This window comes from Phyllobates terribilis, unplaced genomic scaffold (assembly GCF_046119375.1).
Source record: "Phyllobates terribilis strain yellow unplaced genomic scaffold, ASM4611937v1 Scaffold_11__3_contigs__length_659146591, whole genome shotgun sequence".
NCBI lineage: Eukaryota > Metazoa > Chordata > Amphibia > Anura > Dendrobatidae > Phyllobates > Phyllobates terribilis.
This window is the reverse complement of record NW_027362771.1, coordinates 373,868,159-373,886,521: the sequence shown is the minus strand read 5'-3', so window position 1 is coordinate 373,886,521 and position 18,363 is coordinate 373,868,159. Positions and strand designations below refer to the sequence as shown.

The 18,363-nt window shown below is 42.0% G+C and overlaps 1 protein-coding gene across 1 annotated transcript in view; it reads right to left on the bottom strand.

The window, feature by feature from the left end:
- Positions 1-17,551, bottom strand: part of LOC141166347 (threonine--tRNA ligase 1, cytoplasmic-like) — a 61,771-nt gene extending 44,220 nt beyond the window's left edge. The window contains exons 1-5 of the mRNA XM_073652944.1: positions 16,893-17,551; positions 3,092-3,175; positions 1,132-1,302; positions 862-1,038; positions 300-384 (exon numbers count right to left, since the gene is read on the bottom strand). Of these exons, the coding sequence (XP_073509045.1) occupies positions 300-384; positions 862-1,038; positions 1,132-1,302; positions 3,092-3,175; positions 16,893-17,453 (1,078 nt within the window). The 5' untranslated portion in view covers positions 17,454-17,551. The remainder of the gene's footprint in view (positions 1-299; positions 385-861; positions 1,039-1,131; positions 1,303-3,091; positions 3,176-16,892) is intronic.
- Positions 17,552-18,363: the final 812 nt, after the last annotated feature.

The window sequence follows — 18,363 nt, the reverse complement described above, 5'->3', positions numbered from 1 at the left end:
TCCACAAAATAACAGAGCAGGTGAGGGTGCATTATTTTATTTTTTTACCCATCCTTTGCTTCTGTCATTTTTTTTTTTTAAATTGGTCAAACCCTATTATGTCTATAGGCGACAGGAATATCAGAGTTTTTTTTTTAATGTGGCTACAGAAATGGAATAACTGTGGATAAAAAGGTACCCGAAAACTCTGGAACAACTTATCTGATGAAGAACACAGATCAGGTCTGATCAGTGTTTTCCAGAGGCAGTTATTAACAGAAGGAATCTTCATTACTAGTAATAGCAGTCTTGTGACTTACCCCCCGAGTGGGACTTTCTTTTTGTCTGTTCTTTGGGGTTGCCTTGTAATCCTCTCTTCAGTAATAGTAAATAGGGGTCAGGGGACTAGAAGGGATGAAAATATTGTTTTTGTAATTCAGCTCATATCTTTTAACAGCACAGTGATACAACAGTAATACTATATCCTACAGAAAGAAAGAAAGAAAAAATGGATGTGTAAAAGCATTTGGTGTGCACTATGATGTCTTCTGAGGGATATGAATTTAAAAAAAACAAAAACTATGTGAATGAGCCTAAAAATCCTGAGCAGTGCCTACTGAAGATTTCCAGCAACTTTGGATGAATGGTTGTAGTTATGGTTATAGTTATGTTATGACTAGTACAGGTGTGGTTGAAACTCGTCAGTATGCTGTAATTTTTACTACTACAGATCACATAAAAATTCATATCAAGCTTTTCTCATTGGCAGTTATGCGTGTAGCATCATGCTGGTCTCATTTCTGCATTGACATATGGCTTTACTGAATGATAAATGGAGTAGAGATTTGTTATGTACAGCAGATGACATGACCGCGTACTTACTGGGTCCTGGAATAAGACCGTCCATGAGGCGTCAGATGACTTGAACCTGCTTTCCTCACATAGTTCCAGCCATGTGGGTAAATTTTGGTCACTGACTGATTCATTGTGGCTGCTTGCCTCCCTTATTTTCTCCAGTCTTTTCAATATAATGGTTGAAGCCGGTTCCTTTAGGTCTTCCTGAGATCCCAACAGTGGAATCAAACAATAAATGAAGCAGCAAAGCAAACAAAAAGAAACGTCACACTTAAACACGTTCTTACCATCTCATACCTCTAGTGGGAAGATGACTTTCCAAGGTCTTTGCATAGTGTCCAGATATTCCCTTCGGTGAATGAGCTGAAAGGAGTTGGGTTGTCCACTTTTTGCACTTGATGAAGACTTTGGTGCTGTATAGTGATGCCAGTCTGATCCTCCTTCATGGCCATTTATCATTCTTTCCGGCTACATAGTCATGGTGCAAAAGATTAAAAATGGTTGCGAAGCAATCTCCATTATCTAGATTTTTTTTTTTTTTTTTTTACCTACTATGAATTTGCTCATGGAAGGAATTTTACAAATGTGAACGCTGGTAAAATAATATAGCAATTACTAATTAATAGTTTCTGAGCGTTTTACAAGCTGACTCAAATAAGAAGCCACAACTGCACAGCTAGCACCAGATGCACGCCTAAAATATCACACATGAGGCAGTTCAGGCCACTGGTTTATGGTCAACTGAATCAAAGGCAAAATGACTTTATTGTTCTATGAGGCTAAGTGCAGACCGCGCTAGTTGCTAAAGTTGGCCACAGTGTGGATCAGTCCACCGTAGGGACCCATTGCAAAAATACGATACAGTATCAGCAAAGTGGATGACGATAATCTTATCCAAAGTGAGGGAGAAAAAAAAATAATAAGTGTGGAAATTGCAAAATGTTGCAGATTTAAATATGTAAATTCTTTTATTGCAGACTATAGAGTTCAATGGGTGACGCAAAATCTGCAACAATCCCACCATAATTTGCAATAGAGTTTAAATAAAAAAATGTAAAAAAAAAAAAATGCTCACCTTCCCTGGTAACTGCTGCCTCTCCTCTGCCGGTCTCTGTAGGTAACATGGTGCTCAATTATAACATCCTGCCAGTCACAGGATGCAGCGGGCACATGAGATTAGAAGTCATCAAAGGGTGCTGGGCTGCAGAGTGGCATAGCACCAGGTAACATAACAGGGTTAGTGGCTAGTGTTTTTTTTTTATTTTAATATGCTTGAGCTGCCATCCATGGCTATAACTATAACAATACTCTCTCGATTTACGAACGGATACCAGACATCTATGCCTAGTATGAATAGGTGATTGATGCCAAAATATTCAACAATTTCTGGCATTCGGCTCAAAGGCATTTTCACAATAGATCTTCAGGAGCGCAGCACTCGCCGGTCTCCTGACAGATGGGGATGAAGGGAGTGTAAGAGAGGGCTCCTGATGTACTCAGCCGTTGTCCTGAACTGCGCACTCTCCGATAATGTAAGAGGCAGATTTGCATCTGCAATGTCAGAGAGGCGGGGGGCAAAGAAGATGCTCGGGTCCAGCAATACAGCCAGCATCGAAGAAATGCTTACAGATCCTGCCCTCCTTGACTAGGAAACCAGCCTCCTCTGACACTGCAGCAGAAGCCGGTAACCTCGGAAAAAAGCATTAAAAAATTAAACTTTTAAAGGTTTTTTTCCCCTTTATTTGAAAACAAAGGCTTTTTAAGAAGAAATAAATAAAGTTTTCTTTTGGAGTGATTTCTCTAATAATAATATTTTTTTTTTTTTTTATAGGTGAGGGTTGGAGATTTCATCAAGCCAAATGCTTCTTAAAAAGAACATCCACTGTACGGACTAACTGATCAGTAGGTGTTCAGCTCGCCTGGAGAACTCCTGTTAGCAGCTGTAGAAAAGTTTTATCTGCCCATGTATTTTATGGTATTACTCGGTGTCCAAAGGCTGACTGTGTAACACAAGGACGTGCCAGATCCATGGCTCACTCATAACCCATGGTATCAACTCCTGTCCATATAAGATGACCACATTAAAGTGAGTCAGCATTGAATTTAGAACTTAATAAATGAAAGTGAACAGGGAGATTAACTAATTTTTTAACATGTTAAAAGGAAATTAAATCCCAAGCAATACGGCACGACATGCTGAAGTTCTCACACACATGCCAGCTATACCCGAGGGAAAATGCCGTGAGAAGATACCCACCTGCAGCTTCTGCTCAGCACTTTCCTTGCTGGCCTTCTTTTCCTTCTTTTTGCTCTGAGAAACTGCTTGTTGCATCACATGTTCCTATAATAGAAGGCAGAATTTAGTACATTAATGACCTTTGCTCATGGATGAGCATTTACAGCTGTTCATGAAGAGGGAAAGTGTTCAATAGGATTAGTGATGAGCGGACACGTGGAAATTTGTGTTTTGGTATTCGATCAAACTTTAGTCCAAAGTTACCAGGACGGTACCCGAACCCCATTGAAATCAATGGCGACCCGAACTTTGGAGCTGGAAAATCTCTCTCTCTTCCAGAAGTCTGTGTTTAGCACCCCTAGTGTCCAGTACTAACCCTGAAGTTTACAGCTCGGGTTCGCTCATCCCCAAGTAGGACGTAGCCATTTATCAGCATTCTGGAGAATGTGATTAAAGCCACACCAAAATCTGGGACAAAGTCTACGCATTTTACATATAGATTTTGATGCGGCTTTGGTTGGATATTTCCCCCCCTACATGTAAATGATACAAAGGCAGCGTATCTGAAAACCTACAACATTCCCCAAATCTGTTGTTTGTACGTGGGGTTCATTATGACCCCATTCACTTACATTACACTTTACGTCTCCGTATGAGCGGTCATGGTCATGAATATTAGGCTGCAACAAACACTTAGAAGCTGTCTTAGGGCAGAGAAAGACTGCCGTATTACTTGTGCGAGGATCGCATAGCACTTAGACTGGCTGGCACCTCTCCTGACCTGAACATGACAGCGTGATGTATTTTTATGCAGCGGTCATGCTCAGGTCAGGAGAGCAGACAGCCATTGCGAGGTTTACGATGTGATCCTCGCACAAAAAATAAGGCCGTCTGTCTCCGCCCATAGTGTAAAACACAAATCTAAGAATCCTAAAATTTATACTGTTAAAAATAAAATGTCATCCCTTTAAAAGGTAGTAAATTAAAATTGTGTTAGCACATGGTCCAGAGTTGTTAGTTGTGCTCACTTTATAGTGTTGTGATGGCACAACCATATTCCCTCTGATTATGGGAAATTTGTGAAAAGATTGTTGGGCTGATCTTACCTCCTTCTTCTACACCCAAGGGTCAATAAGACGGAGTAAGGAACAGTGGATATTAAAAAAAAAAAAAAAAAAAAGAACTCAACGGCCAGGGATCATTGATTATCATTACAATAGCCAATAAAATAACGGTAGATAACCTCTGTGGTGTTTTTTTTACTTACTCAGGTCTTATGGACCCTTGGGCGTAGAAGAAGCAGGTCAGATCAGCTCAACAATCTTTTCCAGTATCGATTCTTTCATAGGGTTATCAATACATTTTTCTGCACTATTAGGTCTTGTAAAGAATGTGAATTATTTAGATATGCTGAGAATTTTCAGTTCCATCACATTGAACACTCTACTAAGGTTGTGGGTTAGAGTTACTGAAATCTCATCCACGTGCTGCGGAGAAAATCTGCAGTGTATATTGACCGATGCATCACAATTTACTGACCACAGGTTCCACCTTTTGCACATTTGAAAAAGCGCAGTAAAATTTCAAGCAGATTTTGCAACTGTGTGATGTACCCCTACTATAAGTCCTTTAATATACTTTGTATTCCATCTGCAGACGGGGCTGAAAAGTTGTAGGTGTCTAATGCATTTGGGTAAATAAAACCACTGTTCACACAGAATTTATGGAGAGCTGCTTCTACCTCTTTACTTCAGTCAATTATTTTTGGGACTCGAGTCTACCTTATTCGGAGCTTGCAACCACCTGCAAAAGGTACTTCTAGTACTGCTTTATCTACTTGAATTATATGCCATCTAGATACTAGATCAGTGGTCCCCAACCTTTCTTACCTTGAGAGCCACATTCAGCTCTGAGAGATGGTCGTGAGCCACATACAGTGACCCCTATCCCCACTGTAGTGACACCCAGAGCCCCCATTATTGGTTTAATGACAGCCAAAGCTTCCAAAAAGGACCTTTTGACCCCCTCTCTTTATAGACATTATACTTACACCCGGGGTTTTGTACTGAACACATCAAGGGTGTAATAGAAAGCTAACAAATCAGGATGCAACCGTCCTTAAAACTGACCGGTGCATGGTGGTGGTGTAGTTCATTCATACTTCAACGGAGCACTGCTAGACTTTCATAGCCTCCTTCTACCAATCACAACAAAGGATTCAGCGTGTTAAAATACCAACGTATCCAATATACACATCGGGTTGACATGTGGTGTAATGTTTATATGCAGTAGACTTAAAATTAAAAATACTAAAAGTTTAATTTATTTTACTCACTTATACAACACCATCATATTCCACAGCACTTTACAGTCATCATCATCACTGTCCCCATCGGGGCTTACAATCTACATCCCCTATCAGTATGTCTTTGTAATGTAAGAGGAAACTGGAGATCCCGGAGGAAACCCACGCAAACACAGTTGTTTCGGATGCTTGAAAAGCAAAAAAAAAAAAAAAAAACATGTCCGGCATACATGCAAGCTATCCATAGATAGACAGGAGGGACAAATCCACTTCACATAGGTAGAGTTATGCCACGTTCACACGTTCAGTATTTGTAAGCTAAAACCAGGAGTGGGTGATAAATACAGAAGTGGCGACGTGTTTCTATTATACTTTTCCTCTGATTGTTCCACTCCTGGTTTTGGCTTACAAATACTGATGTAAAATACTGACCAAATACTGAATGTGTGATTGTGGCCTTAGTGAAAAATTAGCTCAGCAGCTGAAGTCTATGAACCCATGTTCAGCTAACCTTCTGTACACGAGGAGTGCAGCGCTCGGTTGAGAACTTCTGCTTCTTTTTTTCAGTGACCACGGGGTCACCAAGCATCTTGTACCACAGCACGGTGGCTCAGTGTTTAGCATTGCAGCCTTGCAGTGCTGGAGTTCTGAGTTCAAACCCCACCAAGGACAACATCTGCAAGGAGTTTGTATGTTCTCCCCGTGTTTGTGTGGGTTTCCTCCGGGTTCTCCGGTTTAAGCCAAAATACAAAATACATGCTGAAAGTGAATGTAGATTGTGAGCCCCAATAGGGACAGCGTCTGGAAGGATTTTTTGTAATGTGCAGTTCCTCTTTAACCATGTTTTACAAGGCTGAAGGCTGTGTACAGTGCAATGTAGATTCAGAGCAGAACATCCATATTCAGCTACTGAGCAATGTAACACGCAAGAGACGTATCGGCAATAACTTTCTTTTATTCATGCCAAAAGCAGTTTTTACTTTATTATATAGCATTTCTCACCACATTTTTCCTAAAAGTTTAATATTTGGTGAACAGAGCTTACTATTATTCCTCATGTTATACATTAGCAAACTGTATGAAGGAAAATCCCCAAATTTCCCAGAATTTACAAGCAAAATCCATAAGATAATGGAATTAATGGGAACCCCCCGCCCATGCCCAGTAAACAAATAAGTACAAAGAATCTGTACTCAGAAAGAATGGAGCCTATGAATGGCAATATCTCATGTGACAGCGAGGTGTCCGCCATCTGTGTGCTCAGGCTTTCATTTAGTGGTCGGTGTATTAGTATATCCCTTTGGCACAGTAAGCATGCCACCCTGCATTGATGTAGACACATCGCACACTGCCCCCTAAGGACCAAAGCTACAGATAGTACTGTATTCCCATTAATAATGTATGCCAAAGTAGTAAAGTGTTCCAGTTTTCACCAGTAATGCAGCAGGCACAGATAGTACTGCCCCTCCAAGTGTTATAACGATATCTGCAGACTCCTCACGGTTTCCCATGTTTCCTTGTAATCACAAAGGTAGATAGTACTGCATTCCTGCACTTTACTAATGGGTAAAACATGAATTAAGTATGCACAGATAGTACTGCATTCCTGCACTTTACTAATGGGTAAAACATGAATTAAGTATGCACAGATAGTACTGCGTTCTTGTTTCTCGCAGTAATGTAATAGGCACTAATAATACCCATCTAAAAGTTCCTGTTTGGTCTGCGGTGTCTGGGGACTCGACTCTGCAAAAAGTTACTGACAGAAGTCAGAAAGAGAAAATTATGACAGCAAGACTCCATTTTACATTACCATAAGTAAGAGCAGAAGATTACATATCTAACAACTGGCAGAATTGGAAGGGGAGTCCGATTTCTTCAAGATTCCCATCAATAGTGACTAGAAGCTACATCTGTTATTTATTCCATTACTGTACAATAAGACGTACATTTTGTAGGAACAGCTATAATAAGCTTGTATGCTGGAGCACAAATATGGCAGAATATTGGCAGCAGAAAGGGCATTAATCATTGGGCGCCATTCAAAATGTAATCTTATCCCTGGTGAGTACTGCCAGGCAGTCGCTGGTACACTTAGCACACGGCTGCATTATCCATAATGCGGAGGAAATAGTCATCAGAAACTGCTCATTTATAGGCAGTGATCCTCCTTCCTAGACTGAGACCAGCAGGCCTGCACCAGGGTCAGTCTGCCATGGCAGCCATGTGTGCTGCGCTCCGTGAGCCAAGAAACCCGAAGCCTCAAAAGCAGCAGGAGAAACTGGCTCCTTTGTTGTCCAACACATTTCCAGCCATGGTTCCTGTCTAATCCATATGTAGACTGTTCCTTGAAGCATGGCATGTGCACATACTATGACCAATCTCATTTTAATAGTATATTCATTTGTATGCTATAGCAAATTAAAAAAACATGCATATTTTTATGTGACAGAATAGTGGCAATTAATGCTGCACAATTTAGCACTCTGTGAGAGGTTGAGGGGCAATACAGTAAGGCCATGTGCACACGTTAAGTGTCTGGTCAGTTTTTTTCTTCAGTATTTGTAAGCTAAAATCAGGAGAGGAACAATCAGAGGAAAAGTATAATAGAAACACGTCACCACTTCTGTATTTATCACCCACTCCTGGTTTAGGCTTAAAAATACTGATGTGAAATACTCAAAACATTCAACGTATGAACGTGGCTTTATACACACACACAGTAGATACAGTTCTCCAAATACATCACATTGTGCAGTCTAGGCACTCCACCACTAGGTATAAGTGAAATGGCATAAAGAAATCTGTCCGCTTGATCGCTACAATTTACAGTGAGCACGGAAAGTATTCAGACTCCTTTAAATTTTTCACTCTTTGTTTCATTGCAGCCATTTGTTAAATTCTAAAAAGTTCAGTTGTTCTTGTGTAATCTTTAGCTTCAGTTTGGAGATAATGATATGCACGTGGTTCGGGGCAGCCTGTGGGGGGCGCTCTATCGGGTGCTCTGCTTACATATTCATCTGTATGCTCTTATGACAGCTCACTGACCTGCCTCCTATTTTACATAATGCATCTAGTAGTGGGGGGGCTAGGTAAAATAGGAGGCAGGTCAGTGAAGGCACAGAAAGCTGTCATAAGAGCATACAGATGAACATGTAAGCAAAGCACCAGATAGAGCCCCCCCACAGGCATATCATAATCTCCAAACTGAAGCTAAAGATTACACAAGAACCACTGGATGGATTTCATCAACCAAGGTATCATATTAATCAGTGTAATGTCACCCTCCTGACAGTGTATATGGTTTACTGAGCACAATCCTGCTGACAGGTACGCTTTAACTCTGTCCTAGGACATGACCTCTTTAAATGCGAAGTATCAAGCTTCAGTCTGACTTGCTTTGTATGCAGGATGGATATTATACTCTACCCAAAATTAAAGGGTATATCCCATAATGTTGCAGCCAACCATGTCTCCCACCAGAAGTTTGACGGTATGTTAGCACAGTTCAGGTAAATCCAATTTCTAATTTCCTTTTGTTGAATTATGAGCTGATCCTCACATTTTGGCTGCGGATGTGCAGTTTCTACCCCAGCGTTAGCCCCCATCACTTGTGCTTTGCTTTACTGCGTGTAATCTGTGGTAATAAAATAGCAGGCACTTATTTCTGTGGCAGAAGTCTTTCCACCACAAATCCTTGGGAAGCAGAGTGTATTGGACGTCAGCACCGGAGAATTGTCAATTTTGAATCCAAACTCCTGATTCTTTTGTCCTTTCGGTAGACAAGCTGCCACCATGAATGGCTGATAGAGGTTACTCCACTCACCCCATAGTGAGCCAATTGTTCATATGTATGGGGGAGTCGAGAGAGACCGCTGTCAAACAAGCATTCTGGCGACAGCCATCTACAATGATGTGAAGGCACCTCAAAAGTGTGAGTGGCATAATGGGCACATTTGCAGGAGAGTCTTCAGGTGTTGTACAGTTGTAACCAGATCACCCATCTTCCTGGTCGCATACACCAATTTTAAACCTTTAGTAGGAAATTGGCTACATTAATGAAGACACCCTCTAAAAATTTAAAAAAAAAGAGAGGGTAACCATGCCACGAGAGAGATACCCTGGGAAGCTGCTAAGATCAAGCAAACACTTCCTCACATTTTTTATTTGCTATTTCACAAAGGTTTCCGGCATGCCTAACATTTGGAGGTTTTTTTTATGCCCTTCCATTTCAAAGTTACTGTATGCCCCCCGATATTAAAGGAGCAAATTTTCCTTTCTACCACAGAACGTCTGTCATAAGGGAGAAAAATTAAAACTCCCACACAGAGGCTCTCAACCCACTTGGTTGAAGGCAATATGTTCATCTTTATTACTAGAGGGCATAACTTTGGAACAGAGGGGCACAAAAAAAGGTAAGAAAAACTGATCAGCGGCAACTGGAGGAAGTGCCGGGGTTAAATAAAAAAACTCAGAGAAAGGTCTTCCTCTGATCCTGTGTAATAATGAAATTCTATGTACTAACTTGATATCGTCTTGTGCAATTATCAGCATGAGGACAACCCTTACTGTTTAAGAGTCAAGATATCAAGGAAAGTATAGTAATAATTGCAGAGAATTAAGAAGACAATGTAATAAAGTATCCCTGCTTAGGTGACCTTACAATCTGCACACTTAAAGGGGTAGAAAGATGACAAAGTGGTGAGGAAATGTGCACAATAACAACATTGGGGTGAAGAACATCTCATTTCATGTGATGAAGGACAGTTTTTGTATGGAGCATTTGTTTAGAGAAGACAGAGTTCTGGCGGATAAGAGGGAAATTCCAGAGAATAGATGCAGCATGAGAGAAATCCTGAGGGCAAGTATGTGGAGAAGTGATCAGAGAGGAAGACAGAAGATCATGTGCTGGAAGGAGCCTCCATAGGTGAGATAACCTAAAGATTTGGGAAGAGATGTAAAAGTGTGTCGCAAGATGAGGGGTCTTTTTATGCTAACACCAGAATATTCAATGTAAAAGATGCAGCTGAAGAAAACTAAGAAGATGGAAAGGAAGGGAAAGTCATGCCACAGAACTAGCAGATTGGAGCAGTGTAACCTGGGAACAATGAGGCAGTAGTCGAAATGAGGAGAACTGAGGAGAACATGCACTAGTAGTTTTATTAAAGGGAACCTATCACCAGATTTTCCTCAAACTAAAAGCCATACCATTAAACCCTATTGCACAGCAGTCCAGCAACGTGTGTTTAACCCCCAGTTTCCCCTCAGATCAAAGAAAATACCTTTTATAATTCTCTTGCACTGTATGATAATCGTCACAGTCCGATGAGCATCGCTGGTCTGCGCTTGACGACTCCTCTCTCCACGCAAAAACCGGCCTTCCCTCTGATGGATGTGGGTGATGTCTCCTAATCATCCACCTAATGCTGCAAATCTTGAGCCTGTGTAATTGAAGCACAGACCTGCTTTGCCCTGAGGGAGCTGATGACCCGTAGGTGAAGCTGGCGAATGTGCATTACAAGTCTTTGCTCTGCCCTCAAAGCAGCAAGGCTAGTTACTGCGGGAAGAGGAGGCACTGAGCGCAGACCAGCAATGCCCATCGGACAGGACGGCAGCGATTAGCATAAAGTGCAGGAGCTTTATAAAGGGCATTTTCTTTAATCTGCGGGGAAAAGGGAGGCTTATATACATGTGGCTGAACTTCTAAGAGGGCGTAAATGTTAGTTTATCTGGGGAAAACCTGGTGACTATTTCCCTTTAAGCCATGCAGGAGAGAGTAGATGCAAGCGAGATCCATGTTACTATAACCAGGATGTCAGGACAGGAGCAAAAAAAAAAAAAAACTTCTAGAAGCTAAGAGATAAACGGGCAGATTTGTTTCAGAAATTAGCGGTTAAAGGGAAGAGATCACCAGAAAATTACCTATTGTTTAAATCAGGATTTAGTGATAGTTTAGTTTTTTCATATCTTGATCTTTATTAAAAAATAAAAAAAAAAATAATACTCTTGCATTTTTCACACTGGCCACTGGGGCCATTTGTAATCTCATACATAAAGTCCTTTCAGGAAGAGTTTACAGGAGTTGTCTTATCATCAGAGGCAGGATTACACTGACAGGTAACACCTCCATACACATCTGGTAACACAGGATCCACCAATCACAATAGCCAATGGCACCTACTTCCTCCTCTCTTCACAAAGACCTTTGTACATGCTCATTAGGTGCTTTAGTAAAAAAGATAGGGTCTAAGTCTGCTCATTGTGGCTAATGTTTATGTAGACTTCCTTAAAGGGATTGTCTACTACTTGGACAACCCCTTCTGAATCTCCATTTCCCCAAATACAATAATAACACCTATATTCACCTCCAATGCCGGCGCCATTTCAGTAGTCTCAGGTGACATTATGTAATCCCAGCGGCCATTTCACTCTCCCATCCAAATCAGACATCCAGAGGAAGCGAGAGAGCAGCCACAGCTCTAACTTCCTCCAGATGTCAGTTATGTCCAAAGGAGGGAAGAGTGAAGTGGCCGCAGGCATCGTGTGACATGTCACGCAAGGTCCAGGAGAACCGGTGCCAACACCGCTGCAACGGCGCCAGTATTGGACGCGAGTATAAGTGCTATTTTACTTGGGAGAAACATAGGGATTGAGAAGAGGTTTTCCGAGTAGTTGACAACCCCTTTAAACAAGAAGTTAAGAGTTTAAAAAAGCCTCAGTGGTTAGTGTGAAAATTGCAAAATTCTAATTTTTTAATACAGATTGTGATATACAGTCATGGCCCGAAAGTGTTGGCACCCCTGAAGTTGTTCCAGAAAATGAAGTATTTCTCCCAGAAAATTATTGCAATTACACATTTTGTTATACATGTTTATTTCCTCTATGTGTATAGGAACAAAATAAAAAAAAGAATAAAAAAAAAACAACACACACACCACACAAAAAAAGGGCAAATTGGACATAATTTCACACACAACCCCAAAAATGGGCTGGACAAAATTGTCAGCACCCTCAACAATCAATCACTTCCTATAATGAGCAACAAGCTTCTTACACCTCTGAATTGGAATTTTGGACCACTCTTCTTTTGCAAGCTGCTCCAGGTCTCTCATATTTGAAGGATGCCTTATCCCAACAGCAATTTTAAGATCTCTCCACAGGTGTTCAATGGGATTTAGATCCAGACTCATTGCTGGCCACTTCAGAACTCTCCAGCGCTTTGTTTCCACCCATTTATGGGGGCTTCTTGGAGTATGTTTGGGGTCATTGTACCTATGATGCAAACCCAGCTTTCTGACACTAGGCTCTACATTGCGTCCCAAAAGGATTTGGTAGTCTTCAGATTGCATGATGCCTTGCACACAGTCAAGGCACCCAGTGCCAGAGGCAGCAAAATAACCCCAAAACATCTTTGAATCTCCACCATATTTGACTGTATGTACTGTGTTCTTTTCTTTGTAGGCCTCATTCTATTTTCGGTAAACAGTAGAATGATGTGCTTTACCAGAAAGTTGCATTTTGGTCTCATATGTCCAGAGCAAGTTCTCTCAGAAGGATTTTGGCTTGGTCACTTACATTTTAGCAAACTGCAGTCTAGCTTTTTTTTTTCTATGTCTGTGTTTCAGCAGCGGGGTCCTCCTGGGTCTCATTTCATTCAAATATTGACGGACAGTTTGCGCTGACACTGATGCACCCTCCGCTTGCAGGACAGCTTGATTTTTTTTTGTAACTGCATTGGGGCTGCTTATCCACCATCTGGACTATCCTGCATAGGTTGTAAACTTCTTGATTATGTTGCTTACCGTGGACAAAAGAGCATCAAGATCTCTTGATATGGACTTATAACCTTGAGATTGTTGATACTTTTCAACAATTTTGGTTCTCAAGTCCTCAGACAGTTGTCTTCTCTTTCTGCTTAGTGTGGCACACACAGACACACAATGCAAAGGTTAAGTCAACTTCTCCCCTTTTTATCTGGTTTCATGTGTGATTTTCATATTGCCCACAACTGTTATTCATCACAGGTGAGTTTGAACGAGCATCACATGCTTAAAACTAAGTTGTTTGCCAACAATTTTGTCCACCCCTTTTTTGGGGTGTTATGTGAAATGATATCCAATCTGCCTTTTTTTCTCTGTTTTTTTCTGTTGTTCCAATACACACAAAGGAAATAAGCATGTGTAACTGCAATAATTTTCTGTTAGAAATATTTACATTTCTGGAACAATTTCAAGGGTGCCAACACCTTCGGACATGAGTGTGTTATATATATATATATATATATATATATATATATATATATATATATATATATATATATATATATATATATATATATATATATATATATATATATATATATATATATATATATATATATTACACACACTGCAAAAAAAAAAAAGAATGTAAATTATATTTAACACAAAAGCGTGATTTAATTATTAAGTCACTTCATGTTGATAGCTTCCCTTTAAAGTGTCCAAATAATGGTTCTACCACTATTCCTCCTGACACCCCAAACTCATGCACACTCGGCCAAGCGCACGTCTTTTTAATAGGCAAAGTGAAGTAAGCTGCTGCCCTACCCCAGTGGTGACTACAAACTGTATATTCCGCGGAAACAAAAATATTGGGAATGGTCATTCAATGTGCTTCTTTTCCTAGACATTATCAGTCAAGAAACAGTCTGTAGGTCCCCATACACATCAGATAGTGGGCCTGTCCTGCCAAAATGGTCAGGGTCATCTGACAATAACCTAATGTGTATGGGGGCTTGTATAGATCCTTGCTGCATTGAAAGGGGTTGTGAACTAGTTAGCACCTGCCTTACTCTTCTGCTCTCCAGACTAAAACTTGAAAAAGGAAACTTTTTTCCCTCAATACATTGAGCATATACCAGTCATATGATCCCTGCTATCAGCTTTTCCTGGGCTGTCTGTGGCGTCTTAGTGATGTCCTGCTCCGGTAGCTGTGCTGTATTCCGCTGACATGGGACTAGTCTGTGGCTTGTGAATACAACATGCCCTACACTGCAGGATTTGCAGCCACATTGTGAGAATGGAATTATACATCATTCACTACAGTGTGCCATCTGGCTGCCACCATACATTGTACATACAACAGCCCAAAAACTGTCCAGCACCTCCGAACAGAATAAGGCAAGTGTGAACAGGTGCAAGCTGTCATGACAGCACAATATACAAAGAAAAGACTACAGCGGCCTCTGTAAGCGCTAAGATGTATAAAAGCACTGAATATATGAAATATTAACTGCATTACTGCTATATAGAATATACTTATAAAAATGAAGGTACTTTTTTAAAGTGAAAGGTTCCCTTTAAATTAGTAGGCTTATAGGCCAGGAAAGGCAGGTTTGATAAGTATTAGGTTTAGGGTCCCATCAAAGAAAGCTCACCTTGCGGTGGCTGCTGAGCTCACAAGAATTGGCCAATTTAGATGCTAAGTGCCTTCATTTTTATAAATACAGGTGCTTCTCACTAAATTAGAATATCATCAAGAAGTTCATTTATTTCAGTTCTTCAATATAAAAAGTGAAACTCATTATATAGAGTCATTACAGAGTGATCTATTTCAAGTGTTTCTTTCTGTTAATGTTGATGATTATGGCTTACAGCCAGTGAAACCACAAAAGTCATTATCTCAATAAATTAGAATAAATTAACAAAAAACACCTGCAAAGGCTTCCTAAGCGTTTAAAAAGGTCCCTTAGTCTGTTTCAGTAGGCTCCACAATCATGGGGAAGACTGCTGACTTGACAGATGTTCAGAAGGCAGTCATTGACATACTCCACAAGATCACAGAGTTCCAATTTTAATTTGGAAATCAAGGTTCCAGAGTCTGAAGGAAGAGTGGAGAGGCACACAATCCAAGCTGCTTCAGGTCTTGTGTGAAGTTTCCACAATCAGTGATGGTTTGGGGAGCTATGTCATCTGCTGGTGTAGGTCCACTGTGTTTTATCAAGACCAAATTCAGCGCAACCATCTACCAGGAAATTTTAGAGCACTTCGTGCTTCCCTCTGCCGACAAGCTTTTTGGAGATGGAAATATCATTCTCCAGCAGGACTTGGCACCTGTCCACACTGCCAAAAGTACCAATACCTGGTTTAAAAACAACAGTATCACTGTGCTTGATTGGCCAGAAAACTCGCCTGACCTTAACCCCATAGAGAATCTATGGGGTATTGTCATGAGATGAGAGACACCAGACCCAACAATGCAGACGAGCTGAAGGCTGCTATCAAAGCCACCTGGGCTTCCATAACACCTCAGCAGTGCCACAGGCTGATCGCCTCCATGCCACGCCGCATTGATGCAGTAATTGATGCAAAAGGAGCCCCGACCAAGTATTGAGTGCATTACTGAACATACATTTCAGTAGGCCAACATTTCGGATTTTAAAAACATTTTTCAAGCTGTTATAAAGTATTCTAATTTACTGAGATAATGACTTTTGTGTTTTCATTGGCTGTAAGCTATAATCATCAATATTAACAGAAATAAACACTTGAAATAGATCAGTTTGTAATGACTATATAATATGAGTTTCACTTTTTTTTTTTATTGAAGAACTGAAATAAATTAATTTTGATGGTATTCTAATTTAGTGAGATGAACCTGTATCTATAATATAATCAGGGATGTGTCCGTCTGTCCGAAGCCTCTATAGACTGACCAGGCGCAATGCGCCTGTATAGCCTGGCCGCAGACAGAACGAAACATCCACATCCCAAACAGGGATGAGGAGTGTGGCACCAGAGATTGCAGTATGCGTAGGCACTAAGAGCGATATCTGGCACCACTTTAATGAAGACATATTTGCAGAGTGTCTTCAACAAAATGGCGCCGGACAGCGAATGCTCGTACTCCGGCGCCATTTTGTTGAGTAAGCTCTGCCCATTTGTCTTCAATAAAATGGCACCAAATATCACGCTAGGCACAAGTGCTGATTCCGGCGCCATTTTAGCAAAATAACGCAAGCAACAAGCTGCAGGAGAGCGATAGAAAGGGGAGTAAGAGTGTGGGGGTTTTTTTTTGGTTTTTTTAAGGGATAGGAGAGCCTCTGCCAGGGAAAGGGGGACCAGGGAGAGGGGAGCCTATACCAGGATAGAGGACTTTATATCAGGATAGGCGAGCATATACCAATAAAAATGCTTGCCACCTGGGCGTAGAACGGGTTCAATAGCTAGTACTCTATATAGCAGTAATGCAGTCCATATTTCATATATTCTATGTTTGCACATCTTAGCACTTACACAGGCGGCTGTATTCTCTTGGTTGTATATTATACATAGGTATTGCTGAAAATATTGCCTGGGCACCATCTCCGTGACACTGATATCAGCCCCCGTTCTCATATGCTGCCCATTTACTGGGTGACACTGCCTGCATTATATGCCAGTACTGAATGGCAGCATTGTATGTCAGGGTTAGTGCTAGGTAGGAAGCATGGGAACGCTATGCCCTCACACACAGAGCAGGCAGCCATGGCCTCACCTGCTCGCCCTCCGTCCTCGGCGGCCTGGCCCGGCTCTCCTGCAGCCGCCCCTGCTCGGCCTCCGTCCTCGGCGGCCTGGCCCGGCTCTCCTGCAGCCGCCCCTGCTCGGCCTCCGTCCTCGGCGGCCTGGCCCGGCTCTCCTGCAGCCGCCCCTGCTCGGCCTCCGTCCTCGGCGGCCTGGCCCGGCTCTCCTGCAGCCGCCCCTGCTCGGCCTCCGTCCTCGGCGGCCTGGCCCGGCTCTCCTGCAGCCGCCCCTGCTCGGCCTCCGTCCTCGGCGGCCTGGCCCGGCTCTCCTGCAGCCGCCCCTGCTCGGCCTCCGTCCTCGGCGGCCTGGCCCGGCTCTCCTGCAGCCGCCCCTGCTCGGCCTCCAGGCTGCGCTGCAGATGGGATATGCGGTACTTGAGCTTCTCGTTCTCGGCTCTCAGCTGCTCCAGCTCCGGGCCCGGCTTCTCCTGCACGGTGCCCTGCGTGCCCAGGTCCACGAGGCGGCCGATCTCATCGCTCAGCCGCCGGATCTCCTTCTCCTGTATTGTCAGGCGATCTGCAATCTGGGCAGCCATGATCCTTCCCTTGTGGACGGAGAGCGATAGGGACAGCTGTAGGCCTGACACTGACTGCAGGAAGCGACGCTCTGCAGCGACTGGCGCGATGCTCTGCCGTGCTAGTCCGTAATGTGCTGTAAATGGTTAATAATGTGCACTGCCACAATGCATTCAGCAGCACCACAGTGCTACACAATGGCTGCCATCCTGCAGAGGGGCATTTATAATGAGCGCAGCACAGCTACATTTTGCGGTGGGTTTCTAGGACTCATTTTTTTTCTGGTGGCACCAAACCTGCACCATTGTATGACTAGTTATATCACACAAAGTAATTAATAACATTTCCCACATGTTTACTTCACATCAGCAGCAATTTTTAAACATTTTTTTGTTAGGAAGTTATAAGGGTTAAAAAATTTTGTAACTAAATTTTACAATGCCATTTTTTTTTAGGGATCACATCAGGCTTGAAGTGACTTTGAGGGGTCTATATGACAGAATATCCCCAAAAGTGACACCATTCTAAAAACTGCACCCCTCATGGTGCTCAAAACCACATTCAAGAAGTTTATTAACCCTTCAGGTGCTACACAGGAATTAATCCAATGTGGAAGGAAAAAAAATGAAAATTTAACTTTTTACTATCAAAATATTGATTTGGCCCCAAATTTAGCATTTTCAAAAGGGTAACCTGAGTACGCCGATACTACATATGTGGGGAAAGCTACTGTTTGGGCGCACGGCAGGGCTCAGAAGGGAAGGAGCACCCTTTAACTTTTGGAAAGCAAAATTGGCTAGAATAGATAGTGGATGCCAAGTCGCGTTTGGAGAGCCCCTGATGTGCCTAAACAGTGGAAACCCCCCACAAGTGACCCCATTTTGGAAACTAGACCCCTCAAGGAACTTATCTAAATGTGTGGTGAGCACC